This window comes from Mastacembelus armatus, chromosome 16, assembly GCF_900324485.2.
Source record: "Mastacembelus armatus chromosome 16, fMasArm1.2, whole genome shotgun sequence".
Lineage (NCBI taxonomy): Eukaryota > Metazoa > Chordata > Actinopteri > Synbranchiformes > Mastacembelidae > Mastacembelus > Mastacembelus armatus.
In genome coordinates, this window is record NC_046648.1 from 8456103 (window position 1) to 8478221 (window position 22119).

Consider the following 22119-nt stretch of genomic DNA (forward strand, 5'->3'; position numbering starts at 1 on the left):
ATACATGTTTTTTTATTAGTTCGTGCAGATATACATGACGTCTTGTGACTGTTAACATCCCAGACTGGTGAGAGGCAGCCTTTGTTCTTCCTGAGACACAGCAGCTCCTTTCAACGTCTGAGTGGGTCACACAGTTCCTCCCATACAGTTGACCTAGAGTTATTGTATTAATCAGCCAAGTAAAAGTCAAGTAAAATCTTGCTGTATGGGGCATGACAACAGTAAAGTACAGTAGCTAACAATGTGGTAACTGTTGTTTTACTTGGTTGAACAACAAATTAGATAACTAGAGACCTCAGCTCACTTCTGTTAGAAATTCTTCCACTGTGCTGTTCAGCAGAGATAACTGTGTTTATGTTATCTAGATTGGCACTGGCCCCAGGCCCATTTTTTCACGCCTGTCCGGTACAGCTTCATATTCTGCCACGTTGAGTATGTTATATCATGCTGTCTCAGAGTGTGATGTGCAACGTCTTACTGTTAGAGTACACAAGCTAAAACTGTGGATCAGATTATATTTTAACTTGGGTTAAAATACAATCTGCATATTGATGACAAAAACGTGCTTGACTGAAAATAACAATTCATCACATCATCATGTGGGCAGATTTTGATGAAATAAACAGGCTGTGATTGGTGGACTTAAAACATAGCTTCCTTCTATAGAAACAGGGCTAATTTAGAGACAACAGATGCTCCTGGTTTCCTGTGGAGTGGGATGAAACCGTAGCCTTTGTTATTGAAGATGCTACAGTGCTGTGTTCTCCTGTGTGGCTAGAGTGTGAAAAAAATGCCCAATTCATGTGCCACCATCCACGGTGAGCTTTAATTTTAGACCAGTCACTGGCACATCATGTGCAAACACCCCTGCAGCTGCTAATGCATATCTGTTATTCTCTTTCACTTTCTCAGTCTGTCTTTATCTTCATATTGCACTTTCACTCGCTCTCACTCTTTTTATTCTGTTATTTGGATATCTAAGGCATTTTTGTGTGATCTTTTGTTAACCCTCACCATACTCAGATTGCACCAGTTTGGTGTTTACACTGTGTGTAAGCACATTAAGCTACAACAAAAACATGGCACAAATCTACAGCTCACAAAGTGGCCCAACACCTCCACTGTTTACAGTCAGTCAGTTTACCTGCAGTCAGCAACAGTGGTATGTACTCTAATTAAACAGAGACATGTTGGATTATATGTCATAACAGGAAAGCAGGCAATCACAGGGATGACGTGTTTCCTCCAAGTAGCAACTAAAATGCAATCATTTACAATTCACAGGTCCAATTTGTGATCACCCACTGCAAGTAATCATCCTTCCAAGGTTTTCATTTGGATACTGAATAATTGATTTGGCACATGCCCATGGCTGGATAATCTCAATACTCGATAGTCATTGTGTTCATAATATTACAGGTTGATTTAGACAATAGTCTAGCAGGGCACACAATCAAATTGTATTTCCATGAGGGTGCCTTAATATTAAATGAAGTACTAATATTCAGATATTGCTGGTCCTATCCAAAAGTAAAACACAGAATATAATGCTGAGAAACCGAGAATGTAAATATGATAAGTGGGTGAGTCGAGGAAGGTAGTAAGGAAGGAAAGCGAATTAAGATGATGCAGCCTTTAAAACCACAGGAAATGTTGAAGTAATGTTATGCTAACACAGTCAACATTTAATATTGTAACCCACAGTATCATCTTTACTCTACTGAAACAGCTCTGACTCTGACTTCAGTAAAGAACTCATTGTTCCTCAATAAAATCCTTTATATAAATTCACAATGACATCCCCCAAGCCACTTTCTTGGGCTTCACAGTCTGCATTTCCAATCAACATTACCCAATAAGTTATCCATTTCTCAAGTCTGTTTTCCCATGCTCCTTGTTGTGAGCCCCAGGGCAAAAACCAATGTTAGCTCCTTTTCTAGATCTTCTCTGTTCCCGACTGTGTCCTTCTAGTTTCTTTTGATTGCCAGTCATGTTTTTTCTTTCATCTACCTGATTTTGATTATTCCATCCACCTTTATCTAGCTTTAGCTATATTTTTACCTATTCTCAGCCCCATATACCCCTTTTCTATAACCCCATATATATATATCCATCTGTTGCACTTCTTTTTATTCTCAAGCATGTTGCCATCAGTGACCTCTTTTATTCTCCATTTTCTGCTGTGATGTCTTCCGACCATCCAAACCTTCTAGTTCATTTACAAAAGCAGGAAAACCTATTCCCTTAAAAATATCTTAAAACAACTAGAGCTACAACAACGAACACTTTACACCTCCAGTCTTCAGCTGTCTTCCAACATCCTCCCATTACATTACCGATCCAACACGTAGCATTGAACCCTCCCTTTTCCTCCATCCAGTCTCCAATTCAGAATCCACTTTCCCCCTCCTCCATCCTGAGCTTTCCAACTGATTTCGTCTTTCTCTTCTCCTCTCTGTCTTGTATCCAAGGCAGTGGTGCCCCGATGGAGGTCAACCTGGTCCCTGTCTGCCATCAGAGGCAACAGGGGGAGGAAGGAAAGGTGAACTGCTTTCAGTGGCTGTCAGTGCGCTGTACAGTCGGCTAGGAAGAAGATGGGAGAGAGAGTGAGCGAGGGGAAGACAGCGTGATAGAGAGAGCTCAAGAGCAGGAGGGTAGAAGCAGAGCAAGAAGGAGAGAGAGGGAGAGAAGGAAAGTGGTCCGCCGCGTACAGCTCAAATCGCTGGCTGGCTCGCTCACTGTTGACGAATGAGCTGTCTACCCACAGGGCTGGGAAACAGCAGCTTGTGACAAGCTGGGGAGAGAGGAACATGAATGTAATGCGTACCTTGCCTCGATTGCTTACAGATACCGGCCAGAAGAAGACTCCAGAGAAGAAGGATGGGAGACGCATGTCGTTCCAGAGACCCAAAGGGACCATCGAATATTCTGTGAGTAATGCTTGAGCAACTCTTCCTGTGTTTATATTGTTACATGTTTGTGATGCTTTTCTGATCCCATGCTTCTGCTGTGTATGTGTCTGCTGCTGGTGCTTTCTGTAGCTCTGACTAGCTCCAGTAATATTCTGGCTCTACTGGTTATATTTTTAGGTAGTGTAGGGACTGTGTCTGACCATGCTTGGTATCCAATTAGTGAGGGGGGAGAGCATTTTGTGGAATTTGCTAACACGTGTACCTCATTCTTGAACTGTTTACATAAACAGTGCATGTGTGTGAGACAGACAGGTGTGCAGGGTAGCTCACAGAAAGCCTATGGAAACACGTATCCTCGCTATGCTCCATTTTGCATGTTGTTGTATAGGAATTGGATAGGAATTATAGCAGCTCTGCACGTTTGCTCCAGCTGGACCAGAGCAGGACAGACAGGCAAGAGCGACTGGTAGGCTGTGTATTTGTTTTGTCTGTGCCACGTATGGGCGAGCATTCCACCACAGAGCCGGCTGTGAATGACCTTCCAACTGCATTGTCATTTCTATTGATTTAGCTGTTGTGTAGCAGAATGGGAGGGGAGTGGGGGTCATAGAGAGAGAGAAAAAAAGGGCTCTGGTCCCCTGGTATGAACTGAAAATGGATCCTGGCTCTGTTTTGCCTGGTTGTGTTCTTCAAATGACCCTCAAATCCAGCTGCAATCAGACTGCCTTTCCGCGCCTCTCTCTTCATGGCAACGGTGAGGAGTGGGATAGCTGCAGCTCAGCTCCGACTGTTTGTCGAGGAGAGCAGATGAAAAAAGGAAGGGGAGAGAGAGAGAAAATACTGAAGGAAGGAAAGCTCTGTGGTGTTACACTGGCATTCCAGTCTCCTCCTCTCATTCCGTTCCCCCTTTTTGACAGTTACTTACCATGGGGTCTCTGATTGTTGCTCCTAGCTCCAGAAGATACTGTAGGCTTTACGGTGATTGGCTCCCTTCCCCCATCTCCACACCAGAGCAACACCGACATTATCACTTCCACTGCCTCCCCAACCTGTCAGTCATCTAAATTCTGCTATTTGACAAGGCTCTTGTTTACCTTTCTGAGTCTTGAACACATTAAACCAGGTGTTACCCATCAGGGTATTTGTTAGAGTCAAAGCACTGTGTCATGGTCCTGATATGAGCAGAAAGGCAAGAAAGAATCAGCAAGATGGACAAAAGTACTACAAAATTTTAAAAAGAGGGAGAACTTTGACATTTAGTTGGGCAAGGGCAGGGAGGGGTCACAAAGCATACCAACCCTTTTCTTGTCAGCCATCACACTCTCTCTCTGTCTTGCATAGAACATTGCCAGTGCTCTGTGTGTCCTGTGGCCTGACATGCTACAGGACACGTCAGGCCTTTAAGAGTGCTTTAGGTGACATAACCAAGCGGTCCCGTACATTGCAACACATGGCCAACAGTGTCCCAGTGACTGAGAAGCAACTTTATCTTAAACACATCTCCTGTACTAGGAGGGCGGCCGGCGATGTTTCCTTATTTCGCTCTCCAGCAGATAAGTTTATAATCGATCACCCAGCACCCGTAGCAAAACGCAGGGTTTCCTCTTATAATGCCTTATCAAAACAATCTCCCTCCCTCTTCCTTTGCCTCCTTCTCTCACCCTGCTACCTCACACACAGGCTTCTTTCTGTGTCCTCTTTCTTTTTTTCATATTGAGAAATAACCCAAGCAGCTACAACCCATCTGCCTAGACACTGATAACACCAGTCTATTCAGCCAAGTCCAGCTATTGGCTGACCTGCATCCAATTAAAGAAGTGTTTGAAGTCTCTGAGAACAACAGAGATAGATGAGGAGACAGAAAGACACAGACAGAGTGAAGCAAGTAGTGCAGAGTTGAGCAATGCAAGGGGTGAGCTTTTCCCATAGACCCTCTAAAAGGACAGCCAGTCAAAATCAAACAAAATGTGGGCCACACGTTCATCTCCAAACACACCTGTGTTATTATGTCAAGGACTGAACTTTAAGGGCGCGCATGCAGAACGACATGCAGATGGCTGCTTTTCTTAGAACTTACCATGTGTTACTTCCTTGCCCTTAAACCAACTTCCTATTGTTAATGATATTATTGCACTCTTCCAGTAAAGTGGAATTAATCTTGAAACATGGTGGCATAGTTAATAACAAATTAAACAGCTGAAAGAAACATGGGTTTTCAGGTGCTGAGACAGATTGTGAAGTTTAGTCTGATGATTTTGAGTTGAAATTAGAAATGTCCTAATCAGGTTTTTGTTAAACTAATCCTGATCCTAAACTTCTAATATTGGGTTTCTACCAATACCAAATTTAATCTAATACTATATTTACAAGCCTGCCTTTATATTTTAAACAATCTTTGACTGAGTACTGATAGTGGCTTGCAGACAGCAAATAAAGCCACAAGATTTATTTTGGCCTAGTGTGAACTTGCTCACAGCTACCACCTGTGGTATTTGTCATTTTAAAAATGAGTAGCTGCTAGGTCTGGCTATTTTGTACACTGCTATTTTCTAACAAGAGAGGAGATATAGCAGTAGAGTGCACTAGAGAGACTTGGACTTTGACTAACTTTGTTTTAGACAATACTGATCCATTAATGTTTGGCTGACCTGAGGGAATGGCCTAAGACATGTCTGAAAATCACATTGTTAGTAGCCCCGGGCTTTTAAGATTCTGACCATACATTTACAACGTCCTTATTCCCAGCACCTCTTTACTGCTTGTTGTCCCCCAAAAATACATCCTGGTTGACTTATTTTTAGTGATACAGTTACAGTCTGAAATCAGAGGATGAACTCTGTGAGTTCAGTTTCATCATTACCAGTAGAAACCACTAAAAACAATAAAAATAACATGTGTTATGTCATCTACTGCAATTATTGTTTGATGTTTAGCTCAGTTTTGGCCTGAACTTCTTTACACACACAGTACAGCATAGCAATACTCTTATTATATTTTCTATAGTGACACTGGAGGGCAGTTTCGAGGGGACGTGCTGTCTAGATTCCAGTTTGTAGAGGAAAGAATGAAGTTGTCAGCATTCATGAGCATTGCCATTCTTACCAGCAGCACGATTAGTCAGACAGCAATATAAACTGTATATGTTCTACTGGATTATAGTGAAAGAGTGGTTGCAACGGTTATTTACAAGAATATGGATACAGTGACATATTGTGCAGCCTTTCATGGTGCCCAGTGGATGAATCTTTGACTTTTCATGATTTGGTTGGTATTAAAAAAAAAATGTCACAATTCCACCGATGTGAAGAAGGTAAAGGCTTCTAATGACAAAGCCATGGTCAGTGTCACCAGTCTGCAGGTTGCTTGGCTTTCTGCTGGGCTGCGAGGAAGCACTGTGGACATGAGAAGACTTGCAGACATTAGATGAGTCATATGCCAAGCATCAGGTGGGCGTGTGTGTGTGTGCATGCACACATGTATATACACACTGGTGACAATCTTAACTCCACACCCTCCTGACAATCAATCACTCTGATTGCATTATTCACCAGTGGCTTGGAGAGTGGTTTCAGATCCCACTGTTTCAGCTCTTTCACAGCTCTCTGTCTGAGAGTAGGAGAACAAGTCGATAGGTGACGGAGAAATGATGGGATTGGGCGGATGTGTGGATGGCGATGTTAAAAGTGATGGAGGGGGAAAAAGAGCAAATTGCATGTGGAGAAGATGTAGACTGATGGGTCACTTGACTGATAGATGGCCTAATTGCCAGAGGCTCACTGTTACCTTTTAGTTAAAGAATTCTTATTAGAGTTGAGTATGCTCCAGGTACATGTTAGAGCCTGGGATACTAACTGGTTGAAGGGTGAACATGCATCTAGGGAGATTATAACATCCATCATCTGAGCAGGCTTCTAATTTCTTGATTTGGCTGTATCAAAATTTGATTTGCTAGTTAGCCTAACTACAAAATAACTGGCTGTTATGGCATAATATGCACCTCAAGCAATGGTCAGTCTCAATGCTCAGCTAAAAATGTTTTGACACTCCAGTCTGCGTAGTTTTGATCTTTAAAAAGTTAGAATGGATAGTGTGCTTGGTGGTCAGAATGGCTCTCCAACTCAATAAACAATTTTGTGTTAGACATTTCAGTAGATATTGGTAAAAATGTGTTAGTTATATATAAAGCATATTGTATTAATATTTTAACCACTTTTACTAGAATATTTGGACATTTGGAGTTGAGCAGCAGCTTCCTAACAGTCTGTGAATCTGTAACATTAACTAATATTAGTTCAGCAGCTGAAGTGGAGACAGCTGTCAGTGGAACCAGTGTAGATGATATATTCAGCTATATTGTCAGATGTGACAGCAGTCATTTTTACCATACAAGTGTAAAAATACATAACAGTGCCCATTAAAACATGCAATAATAAATTAATAAGGCTAATGGAAAGGCAATTTAGGGTATATCAGTAACAGACTGCCTCTAATGCGAATAACAGTAAATGGTGTGGTATTCTAGACACAGATAAATGTGACTGAAATATCTGTCAATGGCACATTTAAGCCCTTATGAACAGAGAGTACTTTCTAACCATATATTCTGTCCATATGATTTTATGTCTTTTAAATCATTTTTATATTTAAACATTAGTTATGTCTAATATAATATGTCCAATATCAGTTCTCATTATAGTACCAATCAAATGTAGGTTGCAAATTAACGGTACTGGATTGTTTATTGACTCTCATAGTTTTCTATGGAGATGTGGCCCCGTAAAAAACTACTAATGGGCCCATTTCAACTCCTCCAGACAGTCATGGCTCTAAGGCATAGTGAACCTCCATTTCTTTCATTAGATCGTTGTGTAGTGTTGGACACTATCAAAGCCTGAAAAGCTGGAGGCCAGAGCTTGGCACAAAGAGGAATCCACAAGAGTTTGAAAGTGAGACAGCAAACTTGCTCTGTGTTGCCAGAAAGGGACAAAATAATGTCACTTATAATGCATCTAAGTTTAGGTCTGCAAATGAACCCTGCAAGAGGGTAGTTGCACACAATACACATGTTATTAGGGTAGTAGAGACAAAGTCGCTATGGCAACTGTCATGCTAAAGCTGGGCTTCATACTTTATTATAAAATGAGGAGCGATAGTGGCTCTGATATGATATTATGTGAGATTAAACTGTACGTTGGAGTTTCCAGTTTGATGATGACACAATCAATTCATTGTGCTGATTATGGTTTCTCTCTTAATCTTCTCTAGGCATTTCATTTGTCCCACTCCTTTTTCACAGCTTTCATTGAGAATCTGAAGTGGCCTCAGTGCAAAAGCAGGTCCTACTTAAAAATACGGATTAGCCGATGACTGGTGAATTTTTAAATGCAGTGTCCTCAAAAATGTAACCAAGAGTGCATCATCCTTGGTTGACCTTTTCCAGTAGCTCTCATAGATTTGCTCTCATGTAGCCAATGTTCTTACCAAGAAGGCCACAGATTCTTTAGTGGTGCTATTAGTCTGTAGCCATCCAGCCAAATGCCCTTGTTGAATCTGGATGTCTTGTCTCCTGCTCAACAAGGTGACCGTTAGCTAGATGTTAGTCAAATGCAACATGACTGCCATGTCCTTCTCTACCCTTCTCCTCAAAGTAGAAGATGTCACACTAATAGGAAGAAGCTTAATTATTCATTCCCAGTTCTGGATGAATAATGGGTATTATTGATCAGCAAGATAAGAAGATAGGGTCCACCTGTCATTAGTGCTTATGATCCTGGTTGTGATTGCTCTCTTTTACTTTCATTCTCTCCCACCCTCACTCTACTGTCAATGTGTCAATAACGGGTCTTTATCAGTGGGTCAAGTCCCCTGTCCTCTTCCCCTTAATTGAGTTAGATCTTTTTACAGTGCAAAAAGTGGCTGTATTTGAAGTGTGGTAAAGTAAAATGTGTATTTTAGTGGTGCCTTGACTCTAGCATTGTTAATATTGCTGGCTTATATAGATAAAGTATTTAATTTTCTGAAGAGGCATACTTGAATCATACTATTATTATGCCATGTTTGGTGCCAAGAGCAGCCCACTATCTGGCTTTGCCAATGTTTACTTCATTGAACACCGGATATTTTTACCCATATTGATTGGCTGAGCTCCTGGTATAAGAACTACCAGAGCAGCTATGGAGCTAGCAGATGTCATAGGTTAGTTTAGTTTAGTTTTAAAATATGTATTTATAGAACAGAAAACTGATGTTATTTCATATAAGCCAAACATGCAACCTCATATTGCAGAATGCTAAGAACAACCAAAAAAACAAGAACATATAACAAGGTTTTAGTAGCTTTAACTGTCCTGTAAACCTGAATGTCCTATAGGTTGGCTTTGTGTTGCAACAGATGACTTACAGAGCCAAAAATAAATAGTTCATGGAAGAAGTGATAGCAAAATGAACCTAGGGAGAATTTATGCCTGGTACTGGGATTCAAGGCTCTGACACAATAGGAGCTTCCCAGCTACAACAAACAAAAAAAAAATCAGTTCATCCCTTATAATAAATCTTAGAGTTTTTAAAACCTAAAATTCTTTTCCAAATATTGAACACGGTTTGGATATACTTTATGACTGATGATTGATGATCAGTTATGACACACCACATATATTATGATGATGATGTCCTGTTTTTTATGGTCATGGTATAAATACATGGTGAATGTGTGTTACTATCATGTCACTAAGATTTTGACACTATGGGTCCAATCTCTATCAAACCTCCTGTCTTATTTTTGTCATGATATTTATCAAGCTGGTATGCAGCAGTTGTCTGAATGAACAGTGCAAGTGATATGATAAATCATGTAGGTTCTTAAAACTGTCATAAAATGCCCGAGAACAGTTTTTCAATGCTTTAGATGGGAGACAATGCTGTTGGCCTCCTTATGTCTTGTTTGTGGTTTTGCTTCACTGATTTCTTTTAGTAACTGGAATGTACCACGCTGCCTATTGTCACCGAACTGCCCTGGGGTTGGACAACATTAACTTGATCTGAATATCTAAACTCCAAGCAAACCACACATCACTGACTGTGATGACATGAAAACTAGTATTTAGACTCTTACCTTGATTTTCACCATATCTGCTTACCTTCAACATAGACCAAACTGGCTATACAGCTTCTTGTAGTATAATTTACTTGACTTTAATTTAAACATGTAGACTATAATTTCAGAATTTATAACCATTGTTGTTTTACCTACGGTGATTAGAACACATGAGGTGTTTACATGCAATATCACAGTAGAGTAATAAAAGCTTATCCCAGCTATTTATCTTATTTTTGATTTATATGATGTTAACATACACAGCATACAACTGGGATAGTAGGGAAACCTAATCATAACTGGGAAAATGTAATGTGTGTAAACAGTTATTGTATTTACAGTATATGATAACTGTGATAATTATCTTGTTGGTGTGTTAGAAGATTTGATGAGGTGGTATGAAAACACTGCACTTCATGTTTCTAAACCTCACAGTCATGAGTTCATGAAGTCCATGGCATTCACTGCCTTGGATGCTGGGTAGCTTCCATTTAACTTAATCTCAATTTTGGTCAAATGAGTTAAAGCTGGCCTGATGAACAGGCAGTAAAAATCTAAAGGTTATCAAATAGCATTTGAAATATGAACGATGCATTCTAATTTAATTTGCTTCTAGGATAAAATCTAATTAACATTTAATCGAGCTGGACAATTAAATTAGTGCAATAAACTGCAGTTATTGTGTATCTCCACTGTGACCCTTCAGGGAAATGTCTGTAAAATGGGTATAAATAGATCTCTGGATCTTGAAATGCATTATGTCATCTATCAGCTGTCACTTTCGACTGCAGTACTGATGAATAGTAAAAGTTGTTTTAAATTTTAATAAATTTGCAAATGGACTGCACTTATTCTACATAGTGTTTTTCTACCACAACTGAAAATGTGTGTATCCTATTCAGCTCAGCACTGCCCCCCATCCATTCTATATTGCACTATTGGATTGGATGGGGAGTTTGGGGGACCCACAATTTGGGTTTGGGTTTGGGTTTAGCAACTTTCTTAGAAATGAAAAATAAATCATATTGACAAGACAAATCATCTACAACAATTATTTTGTAATCTATTACATCTTAAAACACACTGCGCAGAGTGTGTTGAGTTGCAAAGCCAAAACTGCTTTTATGTTGGACTTTAAACAAACTAATTACCCCACTTTTAATTGGTCATCAGTTGAGGAGGGTGCTAAAATCAAGCGACCAGCATTAGAAGCCTTTTCAGCTCCAAAAAGCTAATGAGCTGTGCTCTGGAGCCAAAACAATTGACACAGCACTATTATTGTCACTGAACTTTCATGGTGATCAGTCTGAAACAAGCTATTTCTGCAAGATTCAGCAATTGCCAGCTTTACTAGCTTTATTGTGTGACTTTATTGACAGAACACTTTACTTGAATTGTATCAATGTTGCTCTTATCCCTGTAGTGTTCTTACTTCGGCCTTACCATGCATGGAACACTGATTTCTTACATATTTAGAAAATGTGTTGCTGAGGATCTCCATGTAATGAAGATTGCTTTTAAGGCAAATGTCATGCCTAACTTGGTAACATTTTATCATAGAACCTATTTACAGCTATATTTCCTGTCCCCAGCCTTGGCCCCTGTCTCCAAACCTGGCTAATTGATGACTGCTTGACTTGCTTGTCTCTCTGAGCCACAGATTCAAAATATAATCCCATATCGGTTCGTTGTACTTCCTAAATCAAGCACATTTTGCGTAATTCATATGCGTGAAAATCCTCCATACTTCATCTCTCTTTTTTATTTTGCTAGGTGCGTTTGTCTTGTGAAAGGCTGCCTGACACCCAGTGAAAGATGCAAAAACCTCTTATTGTTCATTTTACCAATCCTTTTGAGTTCTACCTGGAGATATAAGTCTGTTTTTGTAGCTCAGTGCATGTCATTGATAAAATGGTAGTAGTATTTAGTGGTTGTTAATAGCTGTTCTGAGTTTGTATATTTTCTGCCTGGTCCCCTCCATGATCTTGTGTGTCCTTCTGGGCAGCCTCAGACATGAAGCAACTGATGTGACTGCCTCACATGCAATGATTCTGTGTTACTAATGTTCCAGCTTGTCTGTCTTGGTTCCTCTTATTCAACTACCTGTCTGTAACTATGACCTGTGTGTGTCTGTCTGTTTGTGCAAGAATATCCTCCTGGAAATAATATGTCATGTCAAGAATTTGGAGAAGCTGTTATTGCTTGGTGTTTTTGGACTGTTTTTGCACGGACACACACACACGCACGCACGCACGCACGCACACGAGAACTGCCAAGGCAGTCCCACGACTGCTGCACTAAACAGACATATTGCCATTAACCCTTCCCCAATTACACACTGGTCATAGTTAGCCTTGATCTCTGGTTCTCGGGGGATCTGTCCCCTGAGCTGACGTGTTTTTTCACTTATACCACATTTCCCATCCACACGGGCCCTTTCTGACATGGTTGTCATCCTTATTTGGAAGGTAGAAAATCGCATTGGGCATGTTAGATGCTTAACTAGTTCAGACACATGGAGCACATCTCTGCTGTATGGAATTTAACTGGTGAAGACAAGCAAGTGCACCTATGTCACATAGCAGGGTGTAGCCAAAACAGAACCACATAAAACCTCAATAAACATGCTTTAACCCCTTGTTCACTACAATTTTCAATACTTAAACAGTTGTGTAAGTTATTCATTAAGCAAGAAGACCAAACAGTTGTTTGGGTCTGTGATATGCAGGTTATCTCAGTTTTATATCATTGTAATCTGAATATCTTTAGGTTTAGATCTATTGGACAAGATAGTTGCTAAGCCCCCACATGATACTTATTACCACAACTGCTGATATTGTTGTTCTTGCACAGCATATAAGCATAATGGTGGCAAATTTATGACCTAATTTTATTTAAACACTTAATCCTTGATTTCAGAAGGAGGTTACTGGGATAGTTTATCAGGTTTAGCTAGCTACTGTAGCAAAATAAACAAACTTTAGCTTCATGAAGACCTATAATTTTGAACGTTTCTAGATGACCTGTTTTAAAATAAGAACGCTTAAAATGAGTGTAAAATGTGAAAAATTTAGTGGCATCTAGTGGTGAGGTTGCAGAATGTAACCTTCACATCCCACCCCCCAATTTCCAGGCACGTGATTCCCTGTCTTGAGCCAGTGTTTGATCTGTCCATTCTGGGCTTCTGTAAAAAAATATGGTACAACATGGCTTCCTCCATAAAAGGAGACCTGCTCCCTACAGAATATAATAATCCATGTAAGAGACATGGAAATAAAGAAGCACTATGGTTCTTGCATTGCAGTATGCATTTAGTTGTATACTTGTATTGTGTGTATAAGAAAAATGTAAGATCAGACAGTTGTTCAGTTCTTCACAGCTTTTATTTTACAGACTAAGGACAATAACAGCTTCCATACAGTGGGGAACTACTACATGGTAGTTTTGCCAGATTCTTGCTTGGTTTAAACTGTAAACGCTGCAGCTCATTTTACTTAGTATGTTTCTTATTTTAAATTTTAAAAAAATGATGCATGTTGCTACGAGTGGTTCACAAGATAGCACAAGACTGCTACTGACATCCTTGTCAGTTCATATTTCTACTAGCAGCATTGCATCCCATGGGAATGTATTCTTGGTTAACAGCTGACAGTTTACATTTGCATAACATCCCAAAATCCAACATTCACTAAAGAAGCCACATTAAAACAATTGCACAGCTCTGTTCATCCGATTTTTTTCCTTGTGTCTCACGCTCTGTGTCACATTTTTAAGTCTTTTCTGTATAGATCTAAGCAAGCGCCCTGAAGAAACACAGGCATGTGATTTTGTGTCCTCTCTCTTGTTTTGTGGTCCAGGTGGACTCGCGGGACACGTTGAACAGCATTGCGCTCAAGTTTGACACAACACCCAACGAGTTGGTTCAGCTGAACAAGCTGTTCTCCAGAGCAGTGGTGCCTGGCCAGGTGTGAACCGCCGTGCTGATCTTCACTTGCTGATTTATCTGCATCACTGTCCTTCAGCAACCTTATATCTACAGCAACCTACTAACTGCTCAGTCTCGTATAACTCTTTTTGATATTTCATTATGCATTTTCAATGGTTTTCTTTGATCTCACAATCACTAATCATTTCTTAGATGTGGGGATTTATGTGGAAACATTGGAAATAGAAAATTTTTAGGAAACATCACATGCTGCATGTGTTCATCCTTTCTCTGAGACTCACTGACTCACTAACCACAGCCCAACTATCTGTATCCTCAATTGCTTGCTAATTACAGTGTCACTTGTCCCATTAGGATACAATTCATTGCAAATGACCTATTTTGTTTCTAAAAGGGTATAATAATATGTGTGATCTTTAAATTCTCCTAAAGATGCTTTAGTTCCGACAACATGACGCAAACTACCCGTCTTTAGCCTGCCAAACATACTGCCAGCTTCCCTGGCTTTTGCGTTTCTCTGTTCCTTTTTCAGAATTCTAAATCTGTTTTTTAATGAGGGGAAAGTGACAAATATCCAAAATTATATCTTGTCGCTGTATTTCCTGGCATCAAATGAAATCCAGACAAATGGAGACGAGCCATATACACCAGTCTAGTTGGCATCCCGCATCTCAGATCTCTGCAAGTGAGCTGAGCTGCATCCAAACAGTGGGTTGTAGAGAACCCTTACTGAACTGTTATCTCACCTCTTCTTCCCTGACTGAGTTAAAGGTCACACCACAAAAAAATACAGGTCTAAATGAAGCAATGGTCCATGTACCTATAGATGTATTCACTGTAGATGTCCCACATCTTGTATCAGAGACAGTTTAAGTCAACTTATCACTATTTGATCGTCCTTATCGTACCATACATAGCTTTGCACAGCTCCAGCCTGAGTGGGTCTCATCAGCCACAATAACTCAAGATGCTTGTTTGCATGTAATAATTCATCATATTATGTTTATATGTTGTCTGTATGTTTTGTATGTAAAATCAATGCAGCTAGTAATAATATGCATGTTAAGAAAATGCAGTGGAATTCTGATGGACACATTAACTTACCATCATAACAGTTACCCAGTCTCTGTTTGTACTTGTCACTGACCCAAGACTATCAGTAATCACAGTGTCATGTTATTTGCCTTGTCAGACATAGTGTTTCTCTCCCTGTGTGTCCATCTGTGATGTAATGTGTGTGTTTGCACAAAGGCAGCTCCTGTGTAAATACAGACATTGATTGTGTTTGCAGGTTCTATACGTTCCTGATCCCGAGTACGTCTCCAGTGTTGGAAGCTCCCCTTCCCTCAGTCCTATCAGCCCACTGTCTCCCACCTCCTCAGAGGCTGATTTAGAGAAGGTGACGGTATGTTGACAACAAATCTGATGCACAGTGTCACACCAATCAGACAATACAAAGGATATTAGGCTTATGATTGTTGGGCTACATTTTCCATTTTTTTTCCTAGACTAAGCTCAAAAACAAAACAGCTCACAAATTTAGACTTCCCTTCCCAGGTATTAATAGACATTCTAGCTAAAACCCTAGTTGAGTTGCTCATGGTCCCAAAGGTCTACTGTCTGATGAACATTGAAGATAAATAAGGATGGTTTTGCAGACATCTGGCCATCTAGGATTTTCTGTTGCTTTGACAGCTGGTTACAAAGACATGTAACCCTCCATTCAAATATGTGTTTGCTTTTGTTTCTTCGCTTGGATGTTTGGCCTCACTGTGCAGAATAATATGTGTACAGATTTTTTCACAAGGGCAAGGCATATGCAACCTGGAAGAGCGTTATTTGGTAACTTACAGTGTGGACTTTTCTGTAAAGCAGGTAACATTGTGTATGTCTCTCCATGATATATCAGGAGTAGATGTAGTTTTTAAAGGTATAATTGAACTTTTTTTGTGGGGAAAAGCACACGTTTTGTGATCTTTTAGTAAATCTTGGAAGTTCCCGTCTGTTATTTATTTACCCATTTTATTGATATGCAGAATAATGTTTTGAAAAATGCAGTATTACATTTATTACATTGCTGTCTTAAGAAGGTAGTGTATTTATACATGTACTTTCATACATACATCCAAGAACACACAAACTGTGCTTTAGCTATTCATGTGCCTGCTTTATATTAACATTTGACCAGTGGAAGGAGAAATAGATATCCTGTTGACAGTGACCCACGTAAGCTGGGCCCACTAAGCTCAAACAGGTGGGATGGAGTACCTGTGCAGAATGTTGTTGTAGCTGTGCTGGTTAAGTGTGCCTTGAATTCTGTTTCTCCAGCAGAGCACCCTCACATCATCACACCTCTTCCTTCATGCTTCATGGTGAGAACCACACAGGCATACACCATCCATTCACCTTTTCTGCATCACTCAAATACATGGTGACTGGAACCATACCTCTCAAATTTGGACTCATTATTCCCACTTTTCTAATCTCCATATGTCTGCTACTTGAACAGTGATGAGGACTTTAACCTGAGGTGCCTTTAACTGATAGTTTCTGAAGCGGATAACTTTAATGAACTTATTCCCTGTAGCAGAAGTTACTTTTGGTCTTTCTTTCCTTGCATGGAACTCATGAGAGTCAGTTTATTAAAGAGAGTTTTTTTCCAATTACACTTGAAGGCACTTTCGAAGTTCTCAAATATTCCAGTTTCCAGACTGTCCAGACTAGACTGTTGTAAAGTAATGATTGACTTTCCTTTCTCTTTACTTAGTTGAGCAGTTCTTGTCATAATATGGAGTACCACAAAAGTGCTATATAACAGGGCTGTTTGCTGCGTATCCACTTGTCCCTGTCAGTTTCATTGATGTCGCATGTGAAACAAAGACAGGCTGGAGATTGGCTGCATGTTGTTGGTGTCTAAAGTGGCTTCAGGTCTGGCCCAGTCAGCCATGTACATGCTGTCCTCAATGCTCTAAGACCAGTCCCCCAGAGACTGTGTCTGCAGCATCTGAATGAGCCAATCATTAAGCACCACAGGAACATCAGTGGTCCCTTAAAAAAGAGAACTGTTTGCTGGTCTCCATGGAAACGGATGTCATGTTTTGCCACCTTTGTAAGAAAATGGATACTGCTTTCTCCATCACAATCACTGTCAGTGCCGCTCCACTTAAGTTTAGATGCCGTCCCTCCACAAGCATTTTGCCTTTTCCCCAGCTTTCATCTCATCTTAATTTCTCCACTGTTGCCAAAATAAAGGCCCCTGCTCATTTACTACTTATCTATTTAGGTCATGCCTGCAAGAACATGAGCATATTCCAGGGCTCTCGACGGGGGAGGATCACAGAGCGGGGCTGTGACTGCTGAGAAATTAAGCCTTTAAAAGTGATGCCATGTCTGATATTTAGATCAACTAATGAACAGAGCTGCTTGCTTTCCCAGACAAGCGGCCAAGCAGCAATTATTCCAGACAGAGGAAGTGTGCTTGGAAGGCAGAAGGGAGGGAACATTACCTCACCCAATGTGTCAGCTCTGTACGTGTTTGTGGAGGCGTTGTGTGTGTTTATCTGTGCGTGAAAATGCGTGTCTCTATCTGTCAACTCTGCATGTTAGTGTGTGCCATGCTCCAATCTTTTTCTCTTCTTGTGTGTGTGTGTGTGTGTGCGTTGAGCATATAGAAAGAGGCAACATCCAGGTGCTGTTTGCTTTTTAAACCTCAGGAAGAGCCTTAATAACTCACTCTGCTTCCTTTATCCAGCTCTAGAATCCCCAGCATCTTTTAATTACAAGACTATTTTGGTGCTCGGCACGCACATCTCAGTGAGGATATAATCCAAATAAATGGCTCTTGGAGGTATACAGTAATAGCACTGCAAGCAGCAAATAGCTAGTACAACCCTGATGAAGACGATTGCTCTGAAGAGAAACTACTTTCAAATGCTTTTAGTTTTGCATTTAAAAAGAGTTAGATCTACTGTAGCACCAGATGTTGAAAAATCCTTTTAGCTTGATAAACTCATTACATGAGATTTTTTTTTTTTTTTGCTGCAGTGTTAATGTTATTCATTTACTTCAAGTCTGAAATCAGGTTTTTTTATTGAAGTTCACACAGACATGCTTCAGCCAGCACAAATGAACATAGAAAATTATGAACCTTTAAAAAGTGTAATTAAAGCTAAATTATGCAACTTTTGGGAATCCATCTAGCAGCAGTAGCATGACACCTCACATCAGTCCACTCCTCCCAGGATGTCATTGTGATATTATAGCAAGGGTACAAAACAGACCTGGCAAGCAGAACTAATGCCACATCAGCATCCATTTGGAAATTCCATTTCTTTCTTCACCATGAACGCAGCCTCAGCTAGTGCAGGAATCAGGAGCTTACTAGTCAGTCATTTCAGGTCTCTGATCAAGGGGAGCAGTGGTCCTGAGGAGAATGCACAAGTTAATATCTTCTACCTGACAATTCACTTAGCCAATGCTGAACTGAACTTAAAACAGGTACTAAGCTGTGCATTCAACCCATGTGTTCTATGTTACCATTGCAAAACAGGACCACAATGAACAGTTAAACATCATGCTAAATTCAGCTGCAACAGTCAGTTGATTAATCGATTAGTCATTTGACAGGAAATTACTCAGCAACTGTTAATAATTAACTAATAACACTTAATGACGAGACTTCTTGCCTCAGACGTTTGATGAATCACAATCAGTGCTCCTTCTTGCAGAATGCAAACATGGCAAAGACTGTTGACATTTTTTCATCCGGGTCTTTTTTCTATAATTTATGTGTCTCCGTGATGGATGAACTTTAAACAGTATATCTTATAAGATTCATGTTGTCCAGTGATATAATGGGGGAGATACTGTTTGACATAGTAGATTACATGAAATAAAGGACATAGAGGTCTGAAAGAACACCAATAGAGCATCTACTGTGTCATGTGCTTTAATGCACTTGTTATACACTACCAGCAAAGTTTGATTTTATTCAGTGTTTTTGTGAAAAAGCTAAAGGCAAGATAAGGCAGCTCTGAAGTGTCTACATGCTCTTGGTCTTCCTGCTGGCCTGCTTGTATTGGAAGCAAAAAGTAACACATATTGTAGGCATGGATCGTTGGCTGGCTGACTGGCTGTGTGTGTGTGTGTGTGTGTGTGTGTGTGTGTGTGTGTGTGTGTATGTGTGTGCTCACATTGGTAGCTGGCTGACTTTCCGGCTGGCGGTCTTGCTGTCATAGGATTATTTGGCAGCCACCGGCTCAGTGGCATAGTTGCTCTCTGGTCATCTGTGTGGCCAAGCGCGTCCTCTTTGTCCTATCCAGACCTTCCTCACACTCATGCACACACACACGCACAGACACAAACACAAACACTCACCATGGTTGCACAGCTACTACTGTGACCTTCTCTGCTCTTCCTCTTTTGGCACCTCTTTGGCCTCCCTTCTTCCTTCCTCTCTTCCGCGGGGGCGTGAACTAAAATAAATAGCAGAGGATGTAGATCTGGTACATACTGTTTATGGCTGGTACATATTTGAACAGGATTCATATCCTGAAATTATGCACCAACTGAATTTTATTCCTACATATTTGAATGATATGAACAACAGTACAGATTGTGCTTGAGGACTTCTGGCCTCAGACGTTTGATGAATCGCTCATCAAGTGCTTTCTGTTGCAGAACTTGACCATGCCCACAAGGTGGAGCTGTGGATCGATTTTTTGTTGCACCATGTTTCACTGTCAAGGTCAAAGCCGGGTGTCTGTAGGCTTTCTCTCTGAAATCTTTATTATTACACAGAAGCAAATGCAACTAATATAAATCACATTTAAAAGCAATTTTACCATAATTGTTAACGAAATGTCAGATGTTGAAGGAACTTTAACCTTTTTATTTACATGGACTAAGACAGTGTCTTTTAATTATGCATTACCTCTTGTATGGTCAATATTCTCTTTGTCCTTCAGTACGACATAATAGCCTGGACGCAGGGGCCACAGGCTCTTTTCAGATCTTTTTCTCCCCCCCTACTTTAAACTGTGAGTGAGGAGAGAAATATTGATTAACTGAAAGGATACGGATTTTCTGTTGTCCCACAACAACCTTCATCTAACTGGTACACCCATCGCCTGTGCCCATCATCAAGTGTCTCTCTCTATTTTAGACTACTGTGATGCTGTCCTCCCAAGATCCTCAGAGACAAGCCTCCTAGTGGTCAAATAAGGACTTATTTTCCCCAGCACCCCCCTTTCTTTTTCTCACCTCGGTCATTCTCTTCCTGTATGTCCATTTCAATTCTTTTCCATCATGTCATCCTCATCACCCCTCCCAGCAGTTACTCACAGTGAAGCCAGCACAGCAGCTCTTTCATCTTTGGATTTTAGTCCAGCAGCCATTCCACTACGCTGCACTGTGCTCGTTCTTTTGCTTTGATGTCACACACGCTGAAAAAATCCTGTTTTCAAGACTAGAAGGAATTTAGTCAGGCCAGTGCCTCATATATTAGAGGATTTTAGTAGTAAGAAAGTATCAGAAGTATGTGAAGTATGTGAAGTATGTGAAGTGGCTATGACAACATGATTTTGTCTTAACTTCTGTCAACTGTATGTCCACCACTGTATGAAATATGTTATTACCATGTATATTGAGTGTGTTAAGTTGACAAAACATTAATAGATTGCAATTTAGTTAGGAAGTGTAAAATATACTAGATGCAGAGTCCAATACAAATAAAGCATGCTATAGCAATAGTTTAGAAAACTGATGTAGGCCCATGTCTGGCCTCTGCAACTATTTCAGATTAGTGTTACCCAGTTCTTGTACAGTAACACCTCAAATAAGTACAAAACACCTCTGTAATGTTTATGTTCCTGTCTTGGTAGATCAGGCCACCACTGAAAATACTGTATTTCTATGATTAGTAGATGGTTTGCTGGGAAAGTTTGTACAGACATTCCTTAAAGAATGGTGTATTGATCCTTTCAAACCCTGGGTGAAACTGGAAGGTCCAGTACTTTGGTTCATGACCTGCAAAACAAGTTGCTGCACTGTTTGTTGCATTCATATCATATTGTTTATACTGTAATTATAAACAGCAGGGTGAAAAAGGTCATTCATGCAGGCCTCCAGCTTAATTCTGAGTCATCATGTCACAGCTGACAACAACTACAGAGTCAACAAACTGGCAAAATGTCTGCAAATGCACCACCATTGGCAGTTACAATATCCATCCATTCATGCATCCATCCATTATGTATACCCACTTATTCCTATTTAGGGTCACAGGGATCTGCTGGAGCCTATCCTAGCTCTCTTTGGGTGTAAGGCAGGGGTACACCCTGTCACTAGTTGTATAAGGTGATAAATTTTGGCTGTGACTGGCATTGTCTTTTTTCTTTTTTTTTTTTTTTTTTTTTTTTGCTTATGCCATCATTTAGCAAAATAAGAAAGGAAATGACCAGTCATCTTGTCTTCCCTTACAAGTATCAGCCAATGGATTGCAAGTGTGTCTTCAGAGCCCTCTCTCATGTAGACTGTGTGGGATGTGACAGATGTTATTTTGTTAACTAACACATAACACCCCCTTTTGGAAATGTTCGAGATTAAATTATGGGGAATTCAAGACAGTGTTTGTTATGCAGTTCTATGAGAGCAGACATATTTTGACATCCATAACTGTTATTTTCAGCCCAGGTGTGTGTTGCACATGTGGGCTGAATGTGTGTTCCTGTGCCCAGGTGTGTCTTCATTAGTGTTATCTTTTATGTTTTGGATGGAATTCACCTTGGAACAGGAAGGAAAACTTTGAAAGTCATTGAGAGGTGCATTAGTGTAGGTGAGGTACATTTAGTTTGAGTGCAAGACTTGGTGGTTTAGTTTTTTACACACCGTCCTCACCTTCAATAGCTGAGCCTCAGATCGCATCAACTCAGCTTCGTTCACAGTCGATGCCCTCACGGATTGGAAAACAAAAGAGGTGTTGTTGAAACGTCATTTTCAGCTAAATCCCTCTCCCCCTTATCTGTTTTTTACTTTTTTTTTGTCTACTTCCTTCTCTGCTTTTCCAGTGAGGTTTGTTTTGGCTGTAACAGATTGACCGGCCCCCTCAGCCTTCCCTGGCTGCCGGTGTCTGGGCTGCTTGTGTCGGTGTGGGTCAGTAGCCGCAGGCAG

General features: G+C 40.3%; 1 protein-coding gene across 5 annotated transcripts in view; it reads left to right on the forward strand.

Moving 5' to 3' along the window:
• The window catches only part of oxr1a (oxidation resistance 1a), a 52981-nt gene that overhangs the window by 13407 nt on the left and 17455 nt on the right, over nt 1-22119 (forward strand). For 3 of the 5 annotated variants that reach the window (XM_026292996.2, XM_026292998.2, XM_026292999.1), the window contains exons 2-4: nt 2848-2930; nt 13862-13969; nt 15242-15355. In XM_026292996.2, the coding sequence (XP_026148781.1) occupies nt 2848-2930; nt 13862-13969; nt 15242-15355 (305 nt within the window). Of the gene's footprint in view, nt 1-2847; nt 2931-13861; nt 13970-15241; nt 15356-16278; nt 16323-22119 lie in introns of those variants that run through there. The other 2 variants (XM_026292997.2, XM_026293001.1) reach the window with 2 other exon arrangements.